This window comes from Catharus ustulatus, chromosome 6 (assembly GCF_009819885.2).
Source record: "Catharus ustulatus isolate bCatUst1 chromosome 6, bCatUst1.pri.v2, whole genome shotgun sequence".
Lineage (NCBI taxonomy): Eukaryota > Metazoa > Chordata > Aves > Passeriformes > Turdidae > Catharus > Catharus ustulatus.
Window position 1 is genome coordinate 3,242,354 of NC_046226.1, and position 27,955 is coordinate 3,270,308.

At 44.8% G+C, this 27,955-nt stretch overlaps 2 protein-coding genes across 2 annotated transcripts; one reads left to right on the plus strand and one right to left on the minus strand.

Annotated features, from left to right (window-relative positions):
• Window positions 1-1,467: 1,467 nt before the first annotated feature.
• On the minus strand, window positions 1,468-13,909 carry GMFB (glia maturation factor beta). Its single transcript, XM_033063137.2, has 7 exons — window positions 13,834-13,909; window positions 11,282-11,378; window positions 10,863-10,912; window positions 9,881-9,930; window positions 8,830-8,912; window positions 7,545-7,618; window positions 1,468-5,241 (listed from the first exon to the last, which is right to left on the minus strand). The coding sequence occupies exons 1-7, from the start codon at window positions 13,834-13,836 to the stop codon at window positions 5,170-5,172; spliced, it is 429 nt and encodes a 142-aa protein (XP_032919028.1). The 5' UTR covers window positions 13,837-13,909; the 3' UTR covers window positions 1,468-5,169.
• A 4,411-nt stretch (window positions 13,910-18,320) lies between these two features.
• On the plus strand, window positions 18,321-27,861 carry CGRRF1 (cell growth regulator with ring finger domain 1). The gene is made up of 6 exons (XM_033063612.2): window positions 18,321-18,497; window positions 21,219-21,358; window positions 22,932-23,109; window positions 23,302-23,449; window positions 26,080-26,187; window positions 27,034-27,861. Exons 1-6 carry the CDS (start codon window positions 18,394-18,396, stop codon window positions 27,382-27,384), a joined length of 1,029 nt encoding a protein of 342 aa, XP_032919503.1. The 5' UTR covers window positions 18,321-18,393; the 3' UTR covers window positions 27,385-27,861.
• Window positions 27,862-27,955: the final 94 nt, after the last annotated feature.

The window sequence follows — 27,955 nt, forward strand, 5'->3', positions numbered from 1 at the left end:
CCCCAGATTCCATCCCTGAAGTGCCCAAGGCCAGGGTTTGGAGCAGCCTGGGATAGTGGAAGGTGTCCCTGCCCATGGCAGAGGTGGAACTGTGAAGTATTTAAGGTCCCTTCCAACCCAAACCATGCTGATTCCTCTTTCAGCTCCTCCAGAACAAACTACATTTCTCCTCTTCTCTGTATTGTTCCCAGACCCCCTGTCAAGCCAGGGGATGTCCCAGCCCTGGGCAAGTGCAGCTTCACTCCCCTGGAAGGGAAAGCAGCAGCTGTGAGATGCTCAGGCTGCAGGTACACTGCAGGCTTGTCCTGCTGTGCAGAGGTTTCCCATTTTCATTCCTGCTCCCTTCTCTTGCTTTGACTTTAATCACCACTCAATTGACCTTTTCATCATAACTATTAGAAACCAATGACCTTTCCTGAATGGAGCAGCTGCCCTTCGCTTCATATCCCTGCATCTCCTGGCAATTCTCTGTTCTGCTGTTGTTTTTACTGCCTGTCATGTGGCAGTACCAATAAACTATTGCCCATTTCCTAGTGAAACACTCAGTGACCAGCAGAAAATGCCACAGGACCCCACAGGTACCCATCTCCTCCCATGGGAGAGCTATTTATTGGTTTTTTCCCCCCTCCTTTTCTGGAAAACCATTCTTCTCCCACAGCAGCTTTTTCTTCCCTGAGTTTTTGGCAAGATTTTGGCTTTCAGTGAGCCAGATGTGCTGAAGCAGCTGTGCATTTTCTCCTTCACAGAATTCTCTCACCTGGGAGCAAAGGGGTTTATTTCTGTCATGTCTAATCTGTGGCCTATTAATGCTGTTCTTCAGTGCTGGCAGAAACAATCTATGTCAGGTACTGGAGCTGAATTCCTTGGATTATACTTGGCAGTTATTTCAACAACAGGAATCAAGGGATGAAACAGCAAGAACACAGAAAGGAGAGCTTAGATCAAATTAATGCAGTGGTCTCTTGGGCAGGAAACTGGGAAGGTAAAAATACTGAGTTCCTCTGTCTCCTTGAAGCTTTGGGGTCTCCTTGACACCTCCTCTGAGCTGTTCAGGGGGCACCTGCACTCTGTACTGCATTCCACAGCTCCAGTTCTGCCAGGAGCCTCGTGGCAGAGGTGCAACAGGGAAGTTTGTGTGACATTCCAGGCTGACACCGAGCCCCACGCTGCCTCACACCTCATCTGGAGGCAGTGGGAGGTCTGTGACAGTGCAAAGCACTTTGCACAAAGGTGCAAAGCAGCAGAGCACAGCAGCTCCCTGCAGCATTCCAACAGCTCCTCTCCTCCCCATCTCAGCAGATGGAAACAGGAATTATTTTAGGTACAACAGCAAATGAGGGAGCAGGCAAGAGTGAAGACACAAACTTCAGGAAGATGAGAAAAGGAGGAAGGTCATACCAAGCATTACCAGATCTTCCCTGTCACACAGGAACCACTTTGCAATTAAAACAGGGCAATACAACCTCTTTAATGAAACATTTTATTTAAACCAATACAAGCACCATGCTTAGCAAAAAAAGATTTGGTTTAAAGTAAACATGCAATGTGAAGTAGCAGAGACTAAACAGCATATGGAAGTTGTACTGGTTACTGGTATTTTCATGGAACTGCCAAATTCTCAATCTGGCTGTGAACCTCTCACACCTTTTAAGATGAGTCTGAACCACAGAACAAACAAGAGTTTCACTGAGCCCCTTCTCGTGTCCCACCACGGCTCCATTTCACAGTCACTACATGGATGTATAGAAAAATGTTCATGATGGTTTTTGGAATGCACTAAAGTAAGGAATTGGATTCTCTTGCTTCTGCCTGTTTGAGTCAGACCCCTGTCATCAGTTTCACATCGTTTCTGGACCAGTTATTTTACAATTAAAGATACAAAAATGGAATCCTGGTACAAATGCAAAGATGCTCCTTTGGAGAAGTGAAAAAGGTGTCAACACCTGCATTATTGCCTCCTTTAAAAGATCAGAACAGTATTCATGATACTAGAAATACACATAAACCATCAAATACCAGCATTTACATTTTTTTGTTAAAAATATTCAAAACACTACAAGTCTATTTCATGGGCTGACATGCAAACTCATGCTTTAATTCAGCTTATCATCAGTGAACAGGATTACAAGAGCTGTATCCCAGCCATCTAGTCAATATTTAAAGCAAACCTGATTAATTGTGGCAGAAGTCTCCCTCGGAGAGACCTTTAACTCCAGACCAAGGATTTTATGGCCAACTTACTAACTCCTGAAAAATAGGAGCTCCCAATGGAAAATGCTGACTCTCAGACCTTTAGCTACAAAGGCTCCCTTAGGCTAATTTATGTTGTCCTTTAGATGTCTCTTTAGAGGTCTGAAAATTCAAGAGAAATGTGTGATTACAGATGGGCAGCTCACCAGCAAAGCCCAGCTGGAACAGACTGGCCTGTACATGGACTCATCTGCCTCCCACTGAGCTCCGGGGGCAGCAGCACAGAACACACAGTTCTACAGATAAGGTGGGGAAAGGAGTTATGAAAACAAGGATTATTTGTGCAGGAAAGACTTGGACATAATGATGTCTTTGTTTAAGTGCTAGCACTACCTGCATCTCAAAAGCCCAGGACAATTAGCAGCAGCCAGTTGTGTCAAAACACTGCATTAAGACCGAGTAGAACACAAACAAGGCTGGAACAGCAAACACCCTCTGCACACTCATCCTCCCAGAACCTGCAGCTGCTTCCACAGCTCAGCCAGGGGAGGGAGGAACCTGCCAGAAGAGTAATACTGGTGGGCTGAGCAGCATCAACAGCACCTTTCAGGAGAAACTGGGCTTCAACACTCCCATGAGGATCTGTTTGCTCCCTGCAAGGCTGGAGGGGCAGCACCCAAGGCAGAAAGTGCTTAAGTGAGGCACAAGAACACGTCAAGTGGAAGAACTTGGCTGAAGATTCAGCTGTAAGGAGCAATGTTTTCTTGGCAGAAGGTGGAGCAATCCAGAGATGAAAGGTCAAATTCGATCATGTCATGCAGCAGCTCCTCCCTTCCCTCCTGATACTGGCCTCTTGGACAGTTCTTTTTTTGCAGACCTGTGCAGGCAGCAGTTGGCTGCTGGCAGCCCACCAGTGTACAAAGTACAAGACACAATTAATCCAGTTTTTCCCCACTGCAAATCAAGCTGAACATTCCAAGCAGCAGCTTCCCTCTCGCCCACACTGTACTTTGACGTGCCTCACCTTTAGTACAATCCCAAAAAAACCTCAAAAGAGATTCTTGCTGCTTCCAGACTGATGCTTGGAATGACACTATCCTTTAAGCCAAAGTCTTATTTATACAATGTTTGTCACAAAAGACATTGTTTTTATTGATCTGCAGTACAGAATGATCAAGCAACAGTTTCATAATCAACATTTCTTTGTCCAGGGAAATGAAATTGTTTTTCCAGTTCAGTACGTTAACACAGAAATTTAATTACAAGCACTTCTCTCCCGCACCAAAAGATCAATTTAATTGGATCATTCCAACATGTATTTGGAAAAGCTCCTCTCAAGTCAGATTTATATACAAATAAATGAGCAATAACATCAAACTAGGAAGAGATTTACCAACACTGAAGACCTTTGCAAATGAATTCCTTGTGATCTCGCAGGAATTAGTGTTTAACACTAACACAGCCTATGTTGACAAATGAAAAAAATAACCCCACTTTCAGCAAAGGTTCCACAGCATGAAATACTGGCCTCCAAATGTAACACTGCATTCCTTCCCAGCGAGCAGATTGGTTGGGGCAGCTGCATTTTAAGGTATGTTACCAACAGGAAGCTGCTCTTACGCACACATTTGTTCAGTAGCACAACAAACACTCACGAGCAAGGCGGGGAGAAACTGTCCCATGAGTGCTCCTCTGCCACAGCACGGGCTGACAACTACTCTATTCAATATAAAACAGACCTGTAAAAAGACTGGTCATTTATAAAAGTTAAATACTATTTTCACATTAGATTTGTTGTTTCAAAGAGATGAACCGTTAAGTAGATGAAAATCAAATGATCACTTATGCAAAAGCTTCATCTGGAATGTAATTTTGACCAAAAAGCCGTTAAGAAAGTTAGAGGTTGTAATTAAAGTACTCAAAAGCTATGTGTGGCCAACTTTTATAACAAAAAAGATATAAATTGTTCATTATCATGAAATGTTTTAACCTCCTGACTCCTACAAATGGAGCAGATGATTGGAATTTCAAAGAAAATGAGGTTGGCTTTTTGTTTGAACAGATGTCGACTGCAGCACGAGGCACTAGGAACAAATATTACTTGGATTCTTTAACAAAGTTTTTACCAAATTTACTGTAAGAAGTGGCAGTGTAAAATTCTCAAGTCCTTTTAAAGCTAACAAATGAAAGGCACACAGTATCACCAGGTGTTCAGATAACAGGAAATGAGCAGAGGTAAACTTATCAACAGTGTCAGAATAGAGATGCAAGAAGAAATCTGGTACAAGAGGAACCAGAATTGTAGTTCAGCCCTTTGTTATCAGCTAGTTCCTGTGAGACTGTATTAGCATGAGAACTGGACAGTCAAAGCTCTGCCCTGAAATTTAGAAAGATTGATTCAGGCAACTGAGGAATTACTGGAATGACAAAAATTAGTTCCAAGAATTTGAGACAGTTCACATGGACTCGATGGGAAGATAAATGGATGGATTTGCTGTACGAGGATTTTGACTTTTTAATACCAAACAAATGTTTCCAGGGAATAGCTTTCAAAATTGAGAAGACATTAAGTCAAAAAATCTGGTAAGTGACAGTACATAAATTCTGCATATAAATGGCTAATGTGTGTCATAAGGATGCATTTGTAGCTCAGAAAAAGTTAGCGTCAGCTTCCAAATGATGTTTGTACACGGTTATAAATCCAGAACTGAACTATTTTAGTTACAGAAATATTAGTCACAGGAGTGCAAAAGGAGTCCCTGCAGAGGAGTATTCCCTTTTAGCAGGTACAAATAAGGAAACACCTGCAAAGATTTGTTACTTCAAGGAGACAGACCTGCTATTCTTTGCACAAACTCTGCACAAGAGAGATACTGCAGGAGACAGCTGTGAATACAGTGCATTGCTTGGATGTAAGTATTCATGTCTGGTTCCAGTATCACCAGGAGGGTACATAAATACTTAGAACAGAGGTTTTCCTTAGTGGAAGAAGCCCAGTTTCTCACGCAGCCATTCTTCAGTTAGGTCTTCTGTATTTCTGATTTCGAATACCTAAACAAAAGGGCACTGCATCAATTCCTGAGGGATGAGCACACAATGCAAGCAGCACCTTTCCACACACGCTGGCTGAGCTGCAATAAACCACTCACAACCTACAATTTTCAGGTGCTTTCTTGAGACCATCAGATCAGAAGAAAATACACAAGATTAAGTGGCAAAAAATCATCACTAATTTGAACAAGAATCTTGTAATTGCTATTTCTAGGCTTCACTCTTCTCCCTTAAGAATATGAGAAAAGCACGTGTACTGCATTTTAAAATAACCCTGAAGTGGCCCCATCTCACAAGCATTATCTCAGCAAGATGGTATTTTGAAGAATACAAATTAATTTCATATCTGGGTTGATTTAAGCTCAGCAAAGTTCAGCAATTTTGCTCACTACAACAGACAGCTATTTTTTCTTTGAACTGAAATAAATCCATAATATCCAGTAGTATATTGTTTTACCTGTAAAATATCTCAAAATAGAAAACCTGGGAAAAAGCCCCAACAAAATTCTAAAAGCATAGAATGGTTTGGGTTGCAAGGGACCTTAAAGACCATCTTGTTCCAATTTCCTGCCATGGCAGGGACACCTTCCACTATCCCAGGTTGTTCCAAGCCCCATCCAACCTGGCCTTGAACATTTCCAGGGATGGGGCAGCCACAGCTTCCCTAAAACAACCTAAAAATCACTAACCCAAAGCTTTGTGAAATCTTTAATGAACCTTTAATGCAGCTTGAAGCAGAAAACAAGGTCCAAAACACCAAGGTGCTCTTGACATTCCACATGGGCAGGTAACTGGTTTTGGTTAGAGGGGTTTTTTAATAGCCTGAAGAGAAACTACATTAATTATGCATTGATTACTGGAGTCCATGAGATGCCCAAAGACAAAAGTCAGGAAATTTTACAAATTCACAGGCCTTCAAAATAGAGAAACCCCAAAAATCAGTGTTTCAAGAACAGAACAGCTTATCAGGAGCCAAGCTAATATGCAAGTAACTGGAGACTGATGAGAGAACTCAGCTGAGTCATGAGCAAAAGTCACACCAGGAGGAAGTCTCAGCATGAGTTAAAATGAAACACAGCTCAGCAAGTGGCAAGAATAAAGTACATTTGAAGAGCAAGCAGGCAGCCCCAACTGGAGGCAGCCTGTGTTCTCAGGCTCCAGGAGGAAGAGGAATGATCATGAACCTCTCTGCCCAGCCCTGGATTTGCATTCAAAAGCCATTCAGGCTGAATTTCTCCCATTTCAGAAGTGACAGGAACTTCACCTGAGCTACTTCCCAGGCTTTCACCTTCTTCTCACCAACCCTTTTTTCTTGCTTACTCAAAATTCTTCCTCCCTTCTATTACAGTTACCAGGCCTCCAAGATGCAGTTTCAACAGATCTAAAAAAAGATTTCTTGGGGCTGTGCTGATTGTTTCCACCATCTTCTGCTGCCTTCCTATCAACTCCTGTCAGCTTGAGGTCTAATTTAAAACAGAGGTGTCTTTTCTTACAAGGTACAGCTGGAAGAAGCAGAAGCTGCATGGAGCTTGGAGTGGGAGGTGTCCCTGCCCTTGGCAGGGGGTTTGAACAAATGAACATTAAGGTCCCTTCCAACCCAAGCCATTCTATGATTCTATGAATTCATAGTTCTCTTACTGCCCCAGCTGACATGTTAAAGGACTCAGCAGGATAAGGAAGATAAGGGAACAGTGCTGTGGGAAGTGCTGAAGTCATTTCACGTGATATGAAAAACCTGAAGCAGCTACTGACTCTATTAAGCTTTACTGCTTGAGGCAAAAAGAGGTCTAGGTGCCAATTAAACAAAGATTTCAAAGATCTCCAAAATGAAAAACAGGTGACATTTCTTTTCTAAAACATACACACAGCCAGGCCTAGTGAATGCAGTGATTTCTTCTGGTGTCAGTACTGGAAGAACCCAACACAGGAAGAAATTGTTCATCACTTGGCACATGTTACTTCTCTGCAGGCTGTTCTGCAAGCATCCAGCCCCAGGAAGTGATAAACTGATCTGTTCCACACCCCACTGAGGCTTCAGTCTATTCTTCTCATCAGTAAATTCCTCCCCCACAGAAGATGTCCATCCTACTGAGGGATATTTTTGTTTTAGAGAACACTGTTTCTCCTGGTGCTTTAGGGTACAGAAATCTCTACACATACTCCTCCTTCAGTCTTCCAAAACCTGACTCTGTTCACTGTAATCAAAAATTCTCACAAAATCCTTCTTGCCATTGGTCCAAGCAAGACACAAAACAACAACCTGCAGTGAAGGAGGAGAGAGTTATTTCAAAAGCCAGTTGTACCTTAGTGAGCTCAGCTGTCTGTACAAGCTTATTCTTGCTTCCAGCATACATCATCTGCTGCTCAGGCTTACATCCTGTAGTTATGGGGGGAAAAAAAAAAAAAGAGTTTGTTAACTTACTTTGACTGCAACACTTCAAAAATAAGGGGTTTTTTTTAAAGAATTCAAACTGAAAGCTAAAGACATTCACAGGAAAATTCTCAGGTAACTATAGAAGAATATGCTCAGTAGTTGCTAAACTCTTTGATACACCTAGTTACTCTAGCTCTGAGAAATGAAGGGTAAAACAATGCAATCAGTTTATCTTCTTCCAGGGGATAACAAGGATAATCCAGTAATACCAGCAAGATACACTGCTACATACAGAGCACAGATGGAAGCCCAGGAGCAATTCAGCTGTGTAAGCACAAACCAAGACCAGGTTATTTGTCTTCCATTAAAATGACACAGTGCTCTGTCCAGGTAAGTTGCTGTTGAGGGTTCCTGTGAAAAGCAGAGGATGCTCTATGCTGCTCTCTACAAATTTGGGATGATCCAGGATCAGAGTAGAAGCTGTTTCTCCTGGAACAGTCTGCTCCCCCAGCACTTTCACATGCTCAGCTGTGGGTTAGGGAGCCCTCTTTTCCTCCTTTTCACCCACAGCTGTGACAGACCTTTAGACTGTCCCCTCTACTGCTGCCCATTACATCCCCTGAAAACTCTCCTCTCAAATCCCATCCTAACCCTCCTAAAGTCCTGTTCCTTTCATGGGTAGAATGAAAGGAATAGGATTCTAAGATCCTCAGAAAGAACAGAGTTCCCCATTCTTTCTGAGAGGAGTTTGTTCCCTCCTAGTCACTGATGTCTGAATAGCAAGAGACAGGTGAGCAGAATCACTCAGGAGCAGAGGTGGTGGCTTCCAGCCCTCTCTCCACTCACTTCCTGAGCCTTACAGGGTCATGTTTTAAAAATTCCCCAAGATCTGAGGACTAAACAGGTTAAGTGAGGCTAAACCTCCATGAACAGATGCAGAGTGCTCCAGGCCCTGTCCTTCAGAGGGTTGTTGAGCACAGAGAACAGGCAGACACACCTTTTGGCCAGCTAAACAGGAAACCAACACTCAAGTTCAGCCTTCAGAAGTGGAAAAGAGAGAATCTCTTCTATCACACAACTGAAGTGCCCTAAATGTGAACCTTAAAGGCAGGAAAACCTCCTTGAGATCATTAAGCACTCAGCTTAGCTTCCCTAGAAAAGAATATTCCCAAATTCACAACACACAGTAGTTACCAATGACAATGTTCACTCACCAACTGGACTGGAGAAGATAAAGCACAATGGATAGGAAACTCTTCCATCTTCATGCTGGTACTTGTAACTATACACAATAAATGTTTTTTCTGAGGTTAAAGAAATAAATGATTTAGTAGGATAAAATCCTCAGTTGTCAGAGCTTGATGCAGGCACAAGTCAGTGTTGCATTTTAGATGATGTTTTAATTTGGCAATAATAACCTCACTGTTCTGTTTTCACTTCCACATCTGACTTTCTGACTGCTCCTGCCTCAATGTCTCTGTACTAATGTTTCACATCGGAGCTAAAAATCACCCTCTCACTGCAAATATTCCTCTCCAATTCCGTAAAAAGACTTCCCACACCCACCAGTGCGGTTTGGGCTTAATGAAAGCCAAAGTCTTTATTTGCTGACCAAGAACTTCATTGTTTCAGGTGTTTTGCTGAATTTGAACCACAATTTTAAGCAGGACTTCTATTTGAGAGCCTCCCACTGCACTGTGGGCATGAAAGGAAAGATTCAGAGCAGCCCAGGGAATGGTGCCAGCCAGCTTTTGAGGCTAATTGGGCAGGTATTTTCTTCACATGTAACTTAAGTAACCCTTCTATTTCATTAGTTAGAGTAATTTGCTCTTTTGTTCCTTTTTTCAAAACAGGGATTCCTCCCTGGATCACATGGCCACAGCAATCTCAGAATCAGTAACTGCTGCAAAACAACAACAGCCACATCCTGAGAAAATACCAAAACAGATCCAGTTACACAGGCAAATTCCTATATTTAGAAGTAGCCACCAACTGGCACATTTTACTCACTTTACATTAACAGCAGCATGGCTTTGCTTTACTTCCCCAAACATTATATAGTCTAAAAGGAAATAAAATGTCAGGAAAGGCTTAAATGAGTCATTGTTTCAGCAAGTGGTACAACAGTTCAGTGCAGTCTGAGCACAAATAAACGATCAGCAAGATCACACTACAGCAATTATTGGCCTAAAAAGATGAAGTCCAACATTTTGAACAGCTTCCAGGAGTGAGTAAGTCCAAATGGCAGCAGCATAGCAAGGATATCGAGGTTGTCTCTCAGGCAGCTCATCCTTTAGCTCATCAGGAGAAATACCCTGGTGATGTTAAACACAAGAAATGTTTGAGCAAGTGACTTGCACTGGAAGGTTAAAGCAGGGTAATGGGCAGTGAAACACCTGTAAGGCAGATTTCATCTACAAATGAACTGATAAGGACCTCCCAAATTACTACAGCACTTTAGGAAGACTGGTGTGCCAAAAGACTCCTATGACTAAACACAGAATTAATGTTAGCACGAATAATCATGCCTGTTTTAGGCATAATGAGTTTAGCAAACATTTTTGGCTCTAGTTGGCTATGCTGGCAGCTACCATGCTTTGCCAACCCCAGTGCTAAACAGAAATAAGCAAACACACACCGTGAAGTCAGTTAAAATCAGCTACAGAAATCTAAAGTTTGAAAAATTCAGTCCTTCCTCCTTCAGCAAACAAAAGAGTCCCCATTACATTTGAGTGTTACATTAATATCTACATTCTAGGGAACAAGAGCTATGGTTAATGCTCAAATCCCTGGGAAGGATTTAATTTTGCCCTATGGACCATTAAGAAACACCACACACTGGGCTGACCTTATTATGCCACCCATCAAATTTAGAGTCTGCAGGGGATTAGCAATCCTGCTTCTAATTGATGGCAGACCAGCTCAGAGGCAAATGTGCAGATCTACGTGGAAACACAGCAGAAATCTCTTCAAAAAGCCAGCAGGTGCCAAAGACGCTTTTTACATCGTTAGAACAGCTTTAAAATAAGTTTTTTTTGGTGCAATTAATTAGTCAACTCAATTGCTTCTGCATAGTTTCACTAGTAATAGTGCTGTACTTTACATGCAGAGTGACCATGCATTTAAATAAGCTCATGACCCAAATTAGATTAAGAGTTTGATAACAATTTGAAACTAAGGCAGTACCTTAGAGACAACAATACATTGCAGGCTGAAGATACTCTTATTTACAATTCATTTAACAAACCTCATGCTCCTCATCCAGCACCACCAACTGCTTATCCTTGTCGATTTTCACTATAAATCAAAATAAAACACAGATCAATGGGTTTTTTTAATCGATTTACACAATGGATGCATGAAGCTTTTTAGCACTCAACAATTACAGTCCTTGTTTTTCCTCTTCAGTGTATCCCATGAGTTCCCAACATCATTTTAAAAACAGTGGTAGACTCTGAGCCATAATTAAATATAAATACTCTGCTAAAAGCAGATGCAGACTTGTATCCTAAGAACAGCAGTGGTTTATTGTTAAAAGACAGGCAGAATTGGAAATGCTGCAGCTCAGAGAACAAACACCCTCATGTTTACCTGATACAGCAGCAACATCACACAGGGGAGAAAAGAGGAGAGAGGATTTTCTGACAATTTTTGTTTGGAACTTACTTATAATGGCAGCATTGTTGGTCTCTTTGCGAAATCGGAATTTTCTCAGTTTCTCCACCAGGTCTTCAGCAACATCACAAACCACCAGAGATTCACTCTGCAGAAAGGAAATGGCAGAGGGAAAGGAGAGATAAATCCTTCTAGAAAGTGACACAGACATAAAAATCCCTGTGTCACACACATCTGTAATAAACCCTACTGCAGAGGGCCTGCACACAGCCTGTCCAAAGCATGGAGGAAAGCAATTTTTTAATTTTTTAAAATACATTAACAGAACATTTATCCAATATAATTTCCCTCTTCAAAGCTACACAGTTAACTAGGAGTATGTCATTAGCTACTCCTGAAGTGGGATTATTCTCAGAGCTCTCAGAAGTAAACTTTACACTTCAGAAGTAGATTTTACACTTCTACACTTGAAAAGTAGATTTTACACTTCATTTTCCAAGCCCTGAAACAAGGGAGTCCCTCAGAATAGCAGCAAATGTGATCAAGTAATTTAAACATTTAACACAGTAAGAGCTACCATTAGCATTTAAGAACAACACCGTCCTTGTTTACTTTTGCCCACAAAAATATTGATTGCAGCTCTGAGATTCACACACACAGAGTTTCAGACATTTTAACCCAAAACCATGCAGCCATTTCCCCCATGCACACCAAGCTCTCAGCAGAGATGCTCAGATACCATATTAGTCACCACACTGAAGATGAGGAAGGAAATTATTGTTTCACAAGCAGCCATGCAGGTTGTCTTCCCTTGCACTTGCAATTTTTGAGCTGCACCAAGCCAACCACTGCCATTTCCTGAGCAACATTTTATACACACAACCTCCATCACCAAGGGGCTCATGCCAGCTTGATAAAGAAGTTACTTAAAATTTGCAGCTTATACTGTATTTGTGAACTCCCAAGGCATCAAGAACTTTGTACCAAAGCAACTCTATTTCAAGGTCTCCTTAAAAAAAAATTCCTCAGATAAAAAAATTGTGCAAGATTACCAATCAAAAGCTCTATTGAAGAGCTCTTGCAATGAAACAAATGACTGCTTTTAAACCAGAATGCCACTATTTAAGCTCTCAGTTCTGTCTCCTCGTGTTCAACATTGTGAGATTTCCCCCAAAAAGCACATGGGTGCCTCTGCTTCCCCACTTCCAATACCCCACGTTTATTGTTGCTCCTAAATATTTCCACCTTGACCAAATTTTGGCACAAATTCTCATCCCTGTGCTTCCTCTGGACAGCTGGAGAGGAAATCAGGCTCTGCTGTGACAGCAGAGCTCAGGCACTGCCTGTACAGCCTCCCTGATTTTGTTTTTTTCCCCTAAACGTCAAAGTTTGCCCTTAGCTACCTCTGATCAGCGAGTGGGTCCCTCTGTCCCAAACAGGCTGAACTCGGTGACCTCAGAGGTTTGTTCCAACCTAACTCATTCTGGATCCTGTGAAATATTTCTAGTACCCACTCTCACTCTTCAAGGACAAAAAAAACATAAAAAATATTTAAAAATGCAACAGAATTCAGGGTGCGTTTCATAGTTGAAGTTGTATTTCATATAAAATGTCACTAATATCCACTCTCATTAACCCAGTGGATCTTCATTAAAAAACCCGACAGGATTTAGGGCTGCATTTCAAAGCTGAGGTTATATTTTATATGAAATGCTCTTTTGTGAAGGAAGCTTTTCTCCCAATCCTCTGGGCTCACCAGCTTCTCTCAGCGGATAAGCCACGCTCTTGCTCACACCTGTGCAGTTACACAAACACAAATCCCTGCGGGAATCTGAAGGAAAACACTTGGTAACATCACATTCAGATTGTTTATCGGGGCTAAGCTGGCTCACCAACGCTTGGCTTAACAAAACCTCAAGGCAGGATCGCTGCACAGACAAGGACACACCTGCCAACACACCGAGGGGATGCTGCTGCTCCTGGACCCTCCTGTGCAGATCCCCCATGGGAGATCGATCCCTTCACCACCACACTGACAAATAAACACCAATTTCCCAAAGTGCCTCAAGCACGGCTCTCCCTAGAGAGGCACACAGCAAAACAGCCCAAGATTTCATCAAATTTGTTTTGTAACTGAGGGTTCACCTCCCCAAGCCTTAACGAAAAGCAGCGTGCATGACTCTTCCTTTTTCCACAACCATTTCTTTACGCATTAGCCAATATCAATGCAAAGCACACCACAGCATTCATCCACCAGTCCTTGCTTATCCTGCTGCTCCAACCAGCAATCACAGCTCAATGCCACATTCACCACTCGAGTGAATTAGTTCAACGAGCAACATCAATGAATTAGCTCGAAACATTACAAGACAAGCAACAACCAGTTCCGATCAAAGCCATCAATCCTTTCACAGACACATAATCAGTTCCTCAGCGGTCAGATCACGCGTTTTCCTGTTGATTATTCTATCATTTCCCTATCGAATCTCTCTGAACCGGCTAACTATGCATTATCCCAGCGGGGTGATCCCCTCCCGGCCGGAGCCCCCCTCACGATCCCCGCGGGTCTCCCCTGAGGGAGCGGCGCGCGCTCCCCCCCTCACCATCTTGGCGCGCGCCCCAACCACCGCCGCTCGCGCGCCGCCGCCGCCGCCTCCTCCTCACTGGGTTGCGCCCCCCCTCACCGCGCCTGCGTGACGCAAGCCCCGCCCCCTCCCTCGCCCTCCGACCAATCAGCATCGCTCCCGCGGGGTGGGCGGGGCGGCGTCACGCGCCTACGGGCAGCGGGGAGGTTCAAGGGCGCCGGGAGCGGGAGGGCGGGAAAATGCGTGGTCACGTGATCGCCAGCGCCACGCCCCTCCCCGTTACCGTGCAATCCTGGCCCCGCCCCTTCCCGTTGCCATGGCAACTCGCGGGCTCACCCTCCGGCGCCATTTCGCTCTGAGGGGATCTGAGGGCAGCGGGACGGAACGGGGTGGGTTCTGCTTCACAGCTGTCAATTTGCCTTCAAAAGGGCAAAGACTTAAGGTTTAAACCCTGGAATTGAAGCATGAGGCGAATCAGTTGTGCTGCTCGCAGTGCTTGTGTGTACAAGTGGACTGTAATTCTAGAAGTCAGCAGGGTCTCCAGCACACAAGTCACAAATAGGAGCAGCCACAGCTGGGCACACACTGCTTGGCCATAATAGGGTCTTGGTGTGAGGCTCTCCTGATGCTGGAGTGAATATTTGGCCTTTTCCGTGTCACTCACAATTTTAGATGCTGTTTAGAGCAGAGAGAAATGCACATTCAGGGATTCCATGACAGATTTAAGAATATAATTGCGCTCCTTAACTCAGAATGAAAATAAAAATACAGCCTTCACATCTCGGACAAAAACTGTGAATCATACTAGTGACTTAAACATCAAGTTTATAAGATAGAACTGTAGATTTTCACCAAGGGCTTCAGCAAACACCACAGAAATGTGAGACTGAGCAGCTATTGAAGCCTCACACAAAATCACAGAATATCCTGAGGTGGAAGGGACCCACAGGGATCATAGAGCCCAACTCCTGGCCCTGCACAGCAAAACCCCAAAAATCCCACACTGTGCCTGAGAGCATTGATCAAATGCTCATTGAGATCTGTCACCCTTGGGGCCATGACCATTCCCTGAGGAGCATGACCATCCTCTGGGGGAAAGAGTCCTTTCCTGATATCCCACCTAATCACAGAATCACAGTCTGGTTTGGGTTGGAATACGCCCCAAAGATTATCCAGTTCTTACCCCACTGCTGTGGGCTGGAACAGCTTCTGAAATAAATGGGCCAGGAGAATTGCTCCTTTGTAAGGCCTTTATTGAAAGAACAGCTTGGGTGGGGAGCTCGAGGGGTCGCACACGCTGCCGCTGCTCCTGATGGATGAGCCAGAGGAGGAAAAGTGCAGCTTTGTCTTCTTAGGCAGAGCTGGGGCTTCCATCCTTACGAGAAGCCCAAGGAAGGCAATTTTGGCTCATAGTCCAGGGGTGTCAGGTTGTTAGGGTGTTGAAGGGAAAGGGCACATAGTTGAGACAATTGGGGACTGGAACAGAATGAGGCCAATAATTTAACATTAACAATTAACATTAATTAGGAATCAGAGCAGGGTAAGGCCAGGGCTCAAGAAGCCAGAGGGACATTTCTCATTAATAGACTCCCAGTATCCTAATAGGGGGACCCAAGTTTTCACACCCTTGCTGGCCCATGAGAGGACACTTCCACCACACTGCTGGTATCACTTAACATCTCCACATACGATCCAGTCAGCTTTTGGAAGCACATAAAATTGACATCATGGATGGGGATGTAAAAAATGCTGAAAAGATTTCTGTGCCCAGGCCTTCATTATCATCGGGTGGCCAGGAGCCTGTGGGTGGAACGGTTAAAACATTCCCGGTACTGAGGGGCAACAGGACCATACCTGAGGAATACTCAAACAAGAAAAAACTGAACTACGCCTATTCACTCCATTTGTAGAAAAACCAGCACCATCCCAACAGAACCTCTGGTGCTTTCATAGTTCATATTATTGATTATAATCAGCAGGATTGATGATGTTTGTTCCTCTCTGACAAAATGTCAGTGGGGGTCTCTGCCTCCTTTGTGAAGGAAGCCCCTGGGCCCGTTCCCTCCCAAGGGGCTGCACTTGGTGGGTGCCGGGGTTTTCATTGCTGGGCCCACTCGCAGTCGCTGAGCTGGGGTGGGGACGAAGGGCAGGGCTGACCTGGCTGTGATGCCTCTGGCCTGTGTGACATCAGGGGACATGTCACAATGGGGGCAGCTAAAAAAGTCCCCTGCAGGTGACACTGGCCCAGCACAGCCTGGGCAAGCGGTGAGTGCACACGTGGCGGGGAGGCTGGGCTGGGCCAGGGCACAAGCACCACACCTGGGGCTGCATTGTCCCCCTGCATCCGGGGCCAGCCCCTGGTGCCAGCACCACTGGGACAGGCCCTGCTGCCCATCAGCTGTCTGAGCCCCTCTGCTTCCTGCACCTCTGGGCCTCGCTTCAGCCACCACGAGCTGCTTTAGTAGCCCCACTGACACCCTTGTCTCTCTCCCCCACCAGACCATGGCGCTCAAATCAGTCCTTGCCCTGGTTGCGCTGCTTCTCTTCCGGCTGCCACATCCCACGTTGAACCGTTTGGATGAGGATCTGCTGCTGGGCACAAAGGAGCTGGAGCAGGCTACCCCAGAGCCAAATGACCCTGGTTGGGATGAGGATCTGCAGCTGAGCACAGAGGAGATGGAACAGGATACCCCAGGGCCAAATGACCCTGGTTTGGATGAGGATCTGCAGCTCAGCACAGAGGAACTGGAGCAGGCTACCCCAGGGCCAAATGACCCTGGTTTGGATGAGGATCTGCAGCTGATTGCAGAGGAGCTGGAGCAGGATACCCCAGAGCCAAATGACCCTGGCTGGAGACCCCTTCTTGCAGCTGCTTTGCAGCAGGGGCCCTTCTGGGCTGCTGCTGAACTGCTGTTCCTGCCTTTAGGGCTGTGGATCCGGAACAGAAGGGCAGCCATGAGGCAGAGAGCAGTGGCCCAGCAAGCTGAAAAAGAGGCGAGAAGGCGCAGGATGGAAATTGAGCAGAGAAGGCTTCGCTTCAAGAGGGCCTTCAAAGAGAGGAAGGAAATGTTGAGGACTATGAAAATGATGGAGAGAGGAATAGCCAGGCTTGTTCAAATGAACAGGAATATGAGCAGGAGGGTGCAGGTGAGCTGGGCAGGCTCTTGCAGGAGCACACACAGCAGGCTGTGTGAAGAAAAGCTTCCTGCTGGAGATGCTCTGTGGGCTGGCCAAGGCGAGCCGCACATCTCTGTGAGCAGCCAGCGCACAGAGCTGTGCTGGGGCAGAGGCTCAGGGCTCCTGCCAGGCCCTGCCCCTCCTCACTGCATCTCTTACCTCCACCTGCATTAACTGCATCTGTCAATGATTCTCCACGCACAGGCCTCGAGCTTCCTCAAGGGTGGAGCCATTTGAAGGAGGATCGGGCCGGATGGATGTGCATAGACTTCAATAGGGGAAAAGTTTAGAAATTACTATATATTTTTATTGTATTTTAGTAACTTTTTTGTTGAATAATACTATTGTATCATTTATTAACTGGTATTATTATACGTACGTTAGAAAAATTGCAATACTACAATTTTGTTAGAATAGAATATATATTAGAAATTATGCATTTATATTATTAGTGTTACAAATATGTGTTACGTAGCAGTGTATTATATGAAATATATTTTATGTGTGATATATATGACAGAATTTAACAATAATACGTAAGAGTATATTTTAATCTATATTTTATAAATTGTATATGGCATATTTCATGTCACAATTGTAATAGAATATATAGTAGCTATAGATATAGGAATTGATATAAACTGTCGATATTGTTATTTATATATGAATGCAAATGATACTTTGATTTTAGGTCATGTATTTCAATAAAAGTTGTTTCAATAGAGTTGTCTTTATTATTTCATCTGTGACGTTTCATGCGTCTGTGCCAACGCTGGAACCCTGGGGCCACCATGATTCCGCCCCGTTCCTGGCGGGCTGAGGGCAGCGGCTTCACTCGGTTCCGCCCCGTTCCTGGCGGGCTGAGGGCAGCGGCCTCACTCGGTGCCTCCCCGTTCCTGGCAGGCTGAGGGCAGCGGCTTCACTCGGTCCCTCCCCGTCCCTGGCAGGCTGAGGGCAGCGGCCTCACTCGGTGCCTCCCCGTTCCTGGCAGGCTGAGGGCGGTTCGGCTTCACTCGGTCCCTCCCCGTTCCTGGCAGGCTGAGGGCAGCGGCCTCACTCGGTCCCTCCCCGTTCCTGGCGGGCTGAGGATAGCAGCCTCACTCGGTGCCGCCCCGTTCCTGGCAGGCTGAGGGCAGCGGCTTCACTCGGTCCCGCCCCGTTCCTGGCAGGCTGAGGGCGGTTCGGCTTCGCTCGGTCCCTCCCCGTTCCTGGCAGGCTGAGGGCGGTTCGGCTTCACTCGGTGCCGCCCCGTTCCTGGCAGGCTGAGGGCGGTTCGGCTTCACTCGGTCCCGCCCCGTTCCTGGCGGGCTGAGGGCAGCGGCTTCACTCGGTTCCGCCCCGTTTCTGGCAGGCTGAGGGCAGCGGCGTCAGTCGCGCGCTGAGGGCGGCGCGGCCGGCCCGATGGCCGCCGTGTTCCTGGTTACGCTGTACGAGTATTCGCCGCTGTTTTACATCGCCCTGGTGTCCGTCTGCTTCCTCGTTACCAGCGCTCTCGTCCTCGGCTGGTCAGTGCTCTGGGGCCGGTGGGGCTGTGCTGAGGGGGGCAGGGCCAGGCACACGGCAGGGGCTTGGAACGGTCCCTTCCAACCCAAACCCTCCTAGGCTTCCAAACGAGCAATAAAAATAATTTTTAAAAGAAATTATACGCGTTTCTGTGAAGCTCGTTCCTCTTTTAGTAATACCGAAGTGTTTTCTTAATGCTTTTCGTGATATAATTCATAATATTGTCAAACAGTGCGTTTGTATCTACTGAGCTCTATGTGTGTGTGTGTGTGTCCAGGGAAGGGAACGGAGGTGGGGAAGGGTCTGGAGCACCAGGAGGGGCTGAGGGAGCTGGAAAGGGGCTCAGCCTGGAGAAAAGGAGGCTCAGGAGAGACCTTCTAGGTCTGCACAACTCCCCAGGTGCAGCCGGGGTCTTTTCCAACCTAAATGAGTCTGTGAATCTGTGAACTGCTCTCCTCTAGGGGTGCTGAGTGAAACAGCTTCTACGTGTGTTTGAGTGGCAAAAATGCTGCTGTTGCCTTTTCCAGAAACAGCTCCTTGAATGTCCCTGACTCAGGAGTGGCTGTAAATGGAAATACTGGTACTTGCCAAGAGCAGAGCATTGATTGGCAATCAAAATCTTGCATGTAGAAATTGTGGCTACAACAGACTCGTGTGGCTTGTGGTGAAAATAAAACTGGAGTTGTTAAACTTCCTCTCATTGGTTCCACATTAATATCTGCAAAGTGCTGGTGATAAAGGTATCTTTTTAAAAATGATGATACTGAACCATGATTTAGATTAATCTTCATCATGTCTATCCCTAACCACTGATCCTTTTGCCAGTTTAATCATTATTTATCTACTTGTATTAAATGCTGGCAATCCCCTGCTCAAAAACATCTGAAATATTTATGTGCTACGAGATCCTTACATGTGTGCACCTGTCCACTGGTGATTTGGGTATGCAGAGGACTCTCCAGAGAGTTTTTTTTTTTTTCAGGATCAGAGATTCCAGATGCACCTGCACTAGGTGTTATTGCAGTTCATGGAAATAAATGCATTTTATTCTTCAAACTGGAATATTTGGGGCCTTTTAATCAAGGAGGAGCTGTAGCCAGGAGCTCAGCACATACAAGCAGGTGAATGTGTGGGCAGCTGCTCAGAGGTATTTGCTGCTCACTTGGAATTCTCCTGTGCCATGGCCATCCAAGGGATTTCCCATGCCTGCAGCTGCAGTTACAGCTCAAGTTCTCCTGAACCTCCTCAGGAAAACAAATCCTTCATTTGCCACACAGAGCACTGTAAATGCAAATGGTGTCACCAGAGCACAGAGTACCCGAGCTATTGCTGCAGTGGCATTTGGGCTCCCCCATAATTTTCAGCATTAATTTGTTTAATGATGTGTTTGTGGTGAGAAACACCAGCTGCTGAGGAATGTTCGTGTTGTCATTTGTCAGGCTTGCAGTGATGGGAGGAGAGTCTGTTCCTGTGGGCAGCCCTGTATACCTGTGGCTCTGCTCACAGTCCAAGCAGGTTAATGCACAGGCAGCTTCCAGAGCCGGCCCCACAGGTGCCCTGGGCACAGGGGTGAAGTGGAATTTTGATCACCTGATTACCTGGGCATTGTGCTTTTAGCTGGAGGGGGAATGCTCCTGTTAGGAGGGGCTGAAGGCTCAGCACCTGTTGGAAGTCTGGCTCTGCAGAAACATTCATTCATTAACTAAACCCTTGGAAATTCCTGCTTTTTCTAAGCTAGCAGTGAATTGAATGAATTAATGTTCTCTAACAGCTAATGATCTGGACTGTTAGATCATAAAGTAAAAACTATATCCTTATTCATCCTTCCTATAATTCCTACACTTAAAATTTACAGAAAACCTCAACTTACTGTGGAACAGAAAGGCCTCTCTGTCTTCAGCTGCTGCTAAAACTGTACCAGAGGCTCTTTTATCTTGCTACCTTTCATGAGGATAATCCTGTTGCTTTCAACCAGCAAAGAAAGTTTCCAAGGAGCTGGGATTTTCCTTCACAATCAGGCAGATTCTGAAGAAGGGGAAAAAGCTGCTGCCTCTGGTTTCTTTGTGAGGTTTTTAACTGGGATATTCCCCTACAGCCCCAGGGAAGTTCCTGAGGGAGTTTTCCTTTGTAGCAGAGAGAGCTGACCCTCTGTGTGCTCAAATCAAGGATGGCCAAGAGCCTTCCATGATGCTGCTGATGAAATGCAGATGTTTCTGTGAAAGGAATGGCTTTAAATGGACAAAATGCTGCTTGAGGTTGGATGTTAGGAAGGAATTCTTGGCTGAGATGAGGCCATGACACAAATTGCCCAAAGAAGCTGTGGCTGCCCCTGGATCCTGGGAATTGTTCAAGGCCACGTTGGATGGGGCTTGGAGCAACCTTGGAGGTTGGAATGGTGCTCAGCTCTGCGGGACTCAGATGGGAGGAAATTCTGACCTAACCCTTTACCGCTAGAGGGCACTGACAACTCTCCTTAATTTTATTCTGTTTGTGGAAACCCAGAGCAAAATATTCCCCCTTTTTAAGATTCTCTGCATCACTGTGCAGACTCTGACAAAAAGCTGAAGTTGAAATGGCAGGATTTATATCCATGCATCCTGGCAGATATTCTGGAAAACCAAGGTACCTCTATTTGTTCTGCTGCTTGCTATTTAGAGCTGACAAAAAAAAAATCAGATGTGTCAACAATAATACATTCATTCTTCTTGTTTTGTGTCTCCTAGGTTTGGTTTGGGTGTTCCTGTTATTCTGAGGAACTCAGAAGAGACAGAATCCAGCACAAGGGTATTGAAAAAGCGGATGAGACAAGTGAAGAATCCTTTTGGGTTGGAGATCCCTAATCCTGCTGCAGCTTCAGTAACAAGTCAGTGAATTTCTTCTGTGGTTTTTATCAATTTGCATTCCTGAAGTTGGTACTTTCCATTTTCTGCCTGGAATCATAGGATGGTTTGGGTTGGAAGGGACCTTAAAATCACAATTTTTGCTCTCATCCTTTTTCTCTATTATAATTCTTCTAAAATACACTTCCAATAAGCTTTTACACAGTTTATAAATGTGGTGTTTTTAAAAGTGAAATGTTTGGATATTGAGGTACAGTTTAATTCTCATTAATGGAACACTTCCTGCTATTACAGATGTTTAAGTAACTAAAACATTTGCAGATTACCAAGCACTGTGGGCGTTTCGATAAATTTGATGGCATTGCAGAATTGTACAGAATTCATTATGGAATATGTGCCACCCACTTCAATCTAAGCCCAGATCTTCAACAGTGTTTGGAAGTGCACTATTTTTAATAAATATAAAAATAATCACCCTCTTTTTCTATCTGTTCTCCAATGGAAACTGAATTTAAGTATCTGTTGGATCAGAAGTCAAGCCATCCCTGTCATTCCTGAAATCACCCACACAGGGAGTGGAATTCCTGGCCTTCTGCATCACTGTGGAGCAGTGGAGATGTGGGGCCTTCCAATGATGAGGAAGGGCTGCAGCAGATTTCCCCTTTCCCTCACCATAAAACACCCCCAACACAGCAAATCCAACAATTCAGTAACTGGGATTTTTCAGGAGCTTTGAGCACTCCTGCTGCTGTTGGGGCAGGAAGTGTTTAGAAGTTGACAGGTTTTTGGAAAAAGAATGGAGAGCACAGATACCCTTTTATTCCTCTGCATAACCAAGAGCTTTTTTCTTTGAGACCACAGAGAGTTTTGTAGATGAGTGATCCAATTAATACCATTATCTCAGGAGGGAATGGACTTTGGGCTAAGGCTTGTGCTCTTGTGTCTGCCAGTGAGTGTGTGAAGTGTTACCAGAAGTTAAAATTTACCATTCATAAAATACATGTGGTATTTTTGTGAGCTTAATGAGCCATTTTATCACCTCACACCCACTTCCTAATCCCCACTGACTTCCATAAACACTAAGCTGAATCTAAATCAATATAAGATTTGTTTATAATGATAAATAATTTTTGTTATTTTACAACATTAATCATTTTAGGGGTGGCCTGATTGCAGCCTTTCAGTACCTGAAGTGAGGAAACTTTTACAAGGGCCTGAAGGGACAGGACACAGGGAATGGCTTCCCACTGCCAGAGGGCAGGGATGGATGGGATATTGGGGAGAAATCTTTCCCTGGGAGGGTGGGGAGGCCCAGAGAAGCTGTGGCTGCCCCTGGATCCCTGGAAGTGTCCAAGGCCAGGCTGGACAGGGCTTGGAGCACCCTGGGACAGTGGAAGGTGTCCCTACCCATGGCAGAGGGTGGGAACTGGATGGGCTTTCAGGTCCCTTCCAACCCAAACCATTCCATGATTTTATGGTTCTGTGATAAAAATCTATGACACTAAAGCTGTGTTTTGCTTGTAGCTCTTCAAGCATCTAGACTTAGCAATTCCTGCACGTGGTGAGTTAATGAAATCCCTCTGCTCTTTCTCCAAGGGGGGGTGACACTGACACCAGACTGCCTGGAGGACTGTGTCCTCACCTGCTACTGGGGCTGCAACGTCCAGAAACTCCATGAGGCGCTGCAGAAACACATCTACTGCTTCAGGATAAAGACTCCTCAGGCATTAGAGGATGCTCTCTACAACGAATACCTCTACAAGCAACAGCACTTGTATCCTTTTCTTGAATTGTTTTGACAAAATATCTTGGGTTTTTTGGCACAGAGAGCGTTGAGGATGGTGAACGCACCGTGGGTTTTGGCACAACTCATTTATGAGCAAACACGATGAGAAATACTCTTTATGCAAACGTCACATTTGTCTGAAAATGCAGCCACTGATTGTTTTCCTTGACACAGGAAAAGCATTAAAAAAAATGACAAGGCAGAGAAATATTGTCAGTTACCAGAAGATGCTCAAGTTGTGGATTTTGGCCCCGTGCCTAGAGCTCGCTACCCCTTGGTAGCATTGCTGACGTTAGCAGATGAAGAAGACAGAGAAATATATGATATTGTAAGTAACATCAGAGTGTATTTCATGGTCACTGTGTTTAAGGTGTGAGTGTTTCAGGAGAGAGGCTTGAATAAAGCAGCTTCACTTTCCTGCTCCCTAGAATTTGGTCCCTCACTTTCTTCTTTTCTAAAATAAAGCAGTTCAGGGCTTTAATTTCCAAACCTCAGTTTTTGAACAGGCAGTGGAGAAACATGCTTACTCTTTACTTACTCACTACAGCAGTTAAAAGATGCTTGTGATTTCCCCAAAGCTCCTGCCTGCCCAGGTCCCTGTGGTCAGAGGAATGAGGGTTGAGGCAGTTTATCCACCTGTTACTCTGATTTCTGGGATCACACGGGCCTGTGGTGGAGCTCTTGAGCTGATACAGCCTCTTAGATTCTGTTAGCAAGGCAGGAGGATTTTTTCTTAAAGTCTGGCACAGATATGGAGCTGATTGTTGACTTGGCTGTTGGAACCCCAGAAATTACCTTTCTGCCCTAGGTGTGTGTCATGGCTGTGTCTCACAGGAGCCAACTCCAGGGCACTTACAGGAAGGGGTGAAGGTCTTGAGGCTGATAGGAGATACTCAGCTCCCCAAAAGGGTCTCCCCCTAATCTCTGTCTGTTAAAGCAGCTTCAGCCTTGCCACATTCTGTTCAATGCCCTTTATAAACTCTAAATCAATGATCTCTGAGGGATTTGAGACACACTTTTACCTCCCATCTTTTCACTGCATTGATAATCTGCTTGCACCAACTCCTTGAACAGGAGCACAAGTGAACTCAGAAGCAAATTGCCTAAATCCACTGAAGACTTTTCCAAGCATTCACCTGCAAGTGCCTAAGAAATCTGTTCCCTTTCCAGGTGATGGCTGTCCTTGGCTTCTTGTCACCTGACTTCAGAACTGCCCTCCTCCCTCCTGTCCCCACTTGAGATGTTTTAATACATTTTTATAGGTTCAGGTGTCAGATTTGTTTAAAATAAAGAGACTCTAAATGTAATGTATGAATGTATTTGACATTAGCATGGGCCTGAATTTGTAACACCTCTCCTTTGAGCCTTAGCAGAAGAAAGGGGTGGAAGGAGAGTGGGGGAGGTATTTTTCCTCTGGTGTTGGAGGAAAGAAACACATCTAGAATCTGTAAATTCAGTCAAGGAGTAACTCCACCTGAGCTCCTTGCCAGACAAATGTCAGAATTGCATCTGGTTTGTTGAAACAAACTTGTAAAATAGAAGTGGAGTGTGGAAATGGATCTTTGCCAGTGTGATATTACCATTCTGAATTATTTGGGGGGTCTGTGTGGGTGTTCAGCACTGTGGATGGTGTTCCAGTGCCTTTTTCCTGGGGGAGGGGGTTGATTTTCATCCTAACTGGTTTTGTGGTAAGATCACCCCTACTTGGTTTTGTGCCATAATTTTCCTCTAGATCCAGAAAATTAGCATGACCATATATAAAAGTTACAGAAATTACTGGAAGACTGTCATGGCTAAAGTGGAAGCTTAGCTCTCAGGCACTGTGATGTAGGAAAAAAAAAACCCTTTTGCCAAGAACAGTGAAATCAGTTCTTATAATCCATATGTGTAGGTACATACACATTTGAACTCTGTATTTAATTAGCCATGTGTGGATTTTGAAGTGCAAGTCTAATTTGCCTTTAAATTTCTTTTTAAAGCAAAACAGCTTCTATATTTCATTTCTCTTTTGACAGCTTCTGGGAACTACAATAATATTGAATTTCACTTTCTTTTTTCCCAGCCTTTTAGAGACTGATTACGTAATTTGGGCAGGGTGGGGGTAGTTAGGCACAGCATGCAAGCTTGGAGTGCTTGTATTTCCAGAGGAATTATCTAAAGTCAGCCCGTGGGGGTTCAGAATCCTTTCCAACGAAATTTGTCTTTGGCCTGCTCAGATTACAAGCCAATGAGTTCTTAGTGATTTTTTTTGGAGTCTAAAAACTGCAGTCTGTGTGCTTGTGAGGGAAGGGGGAGAAAGTGGAGAAGGCTGCTCAGGTGCCTTTCCAGTTTGGGGTGTAATTCCATGAGGTGGGAGCAGCCAGAGCAGATCTCTGCTATAAACTGGACACAGAGGAGCTCCAGGGGGAAGCAGGGTGGGAAGCTGAAGGAGCACCAAGGGCTCTCTTGTGCCACATTGTCCAGGATATTTTTATTTTTTTTTTATTAGTGCTTAAAGTCAACATTGTTGGATTCCTGATTGTCTAAGGAATTAAGCAGGTCAGAAACTGTGCCAGAGTAAATCAGAGAATCACAGAATAATATGGGTTGGAAGGGACCTTAAAGATCATTTTATTTCACCCCTGCCACTGTCCCAGGCTGCTCCAAGCCCTGTCCAACCTGGACTTGGACACTGCCAGGGATCCAGGGGCAGCCACAGCTTCTCTGGGCATCCCTTCCTCACAGGAAATAATTCCTTCCCACTATCCCACCTACCCCTGCCCTCTGGCAGTGAAGCCATTCCCTGTGTCCTGTCCCTCCATCCCTTGTCCCCAGTCCCTCTCCAGCTCTCCTGGAGCCCCTTCAGGCCCTGGAGGGGGCTCTGAGCTCTCCCTGGATCCTTCTCCAGGGGGAACACCCCCTGTTCTCCCAGCCTGAGTGATAAGTTATTAAACATAGAGGTTTTTTCTATGTTTGTAGATTGCAATGGTGGCTGTAATTCACGTTCCTGATGAAAGCTACAGACTTTCCTGCCGAATTTTGTATCAATATCTCCTCCTAGCTCAAGGTCAATACCATGATCTGAAGGTAAGCCACACAGAGTCTGGTTTCATGTGTATGACAGTGTTAACTTTAGCTTGTGTAGGCTTTCAGGAGCCTAAATTAGTACAAGACTTCTATTGTCATGCAAAGAACTGGATGGTAGTTAAAATTATTTTATCAGTTAAGTAGTGCCACAGGAACTTACTGTACAGAAATATTTTCCATGAAAATATTCAAGATTTCCTGGAGAAATTAACTACTTCTAATCTAGGAGTCCTTGTGTCCACTTAGTGAAGCAGTAGGAAAAAATTCACTGTTGAATGCTTCTTCTTTCCAGAATATTTATTTCCTTTCTTCAAAATTCCCTTTTAATCAGGAAAACCTCAGAAGAAACTTACTTTTTAAAAATTCCTTTTTCTTGCACTATACTTAGGAGTCGTGCCCAGAAGAATTTGCGCTTCACATAAAATAAGACCAAAAAAAGAAGTAGGAAATTGGAATATGAGCAAGAGCAGCATGGGTTGAGTGAAGCAGATTTGACAGTGTGGTGGATATAATTTTGGTAGGAATGGATAGAAGATCCCTCTAGGCACAGAGACTGATGGAGCAGAAACAAACCTGAGCTGCTCAAAACCTGAGCACTTCTGTTAAAGTTCATGCATGACGTTGATTTGATGCAGCCGAGGTCTGAGGAGTTATCTTTGATATTTTCCCACTGTTTTATGTAATTTCATCTTTCTGAAATGCCTTTAACTGGAGGCCAGGCAGCTGCCAGTACCCACACAGAGTCTGGCACTATGGACCCAGCGGAGCTTCATTGCACCTGTGTGCGTGCAGAGATGGGGAGAGAATTTGTTCACTCCTAAATATTTGTGTTTATGTGTATTTTAGCAACTCTTCATGTCTGCAAATAGCCCTGCACCCTCCTGCAGTGATTCCTTCCCTGGTGAGAGCAGCACTGACAGAGGGCTGCTGGAAAAGGCTGGGCTGGCTGGAGATGAACCAGAAGTGCAGGAAGAAAACAGCAAGGACTGCGTTGTTTGCCAGAACGGCCCCGTGAACTGGGTGCTCCTGCCCTGCAGACACACGTGCCTGTGCGATGGCTGCATCAAGTATTTCCAGCAGTGCCCAATGTGCAGGCAGTTCGTGCAGGAATCTTTTCCACTCTGCAGCAAAAAGGAGCAAGATGAGGAGGAATCGACCCATGTCTTGCAAGATGTTCTTCCTGGAAGAGTTTTTTAACGCGAGTTAAAAATAAAAGACCTGGGTTGTGTGCACTAAGATTAAATGTGGAAGCCAGACTATTTATGGGAGGATATGTAGTGTTAACTTGTAGGATTTTGCTTTTTTTATTTTTTTTTTTTTGTTGGGTAATTTTCAGCTTCCTTATTTTTCCTCGCTCCATATGCTCGCGGGAGCTCTGCTTACCATGCAGTGTGGACAGGAGAAGTGCGTAGGATAGCTCTGAAGGATGTGATTTTATTTATAACTGCTTCCTAGATTTTCTTGGAGCACTTTTGGAGGCTGTTTTGACTACTAAATTTAGGCTGTCTACTAAAAAAAGAATAAAACTTACAAGTGCAGTTGCACAAGGCTCATTCTATATTTATTGTGTTTAAAATACTAGAGCCGTATATCATTTTAACTCGGTATAATGTAGGAACTTAGCACTTTACAGAATGTACCATATGAAGGAAAGTAAACATTCTTCATCATTAACCTCGTGTGTGTTTGTTTTGTAGCTGAAGGTTGCACTGTGGCAGGAGCTGGGGGTTGAAGGTGTGGCTCAGGCCACTGTTTCTGGCTGGTTTGA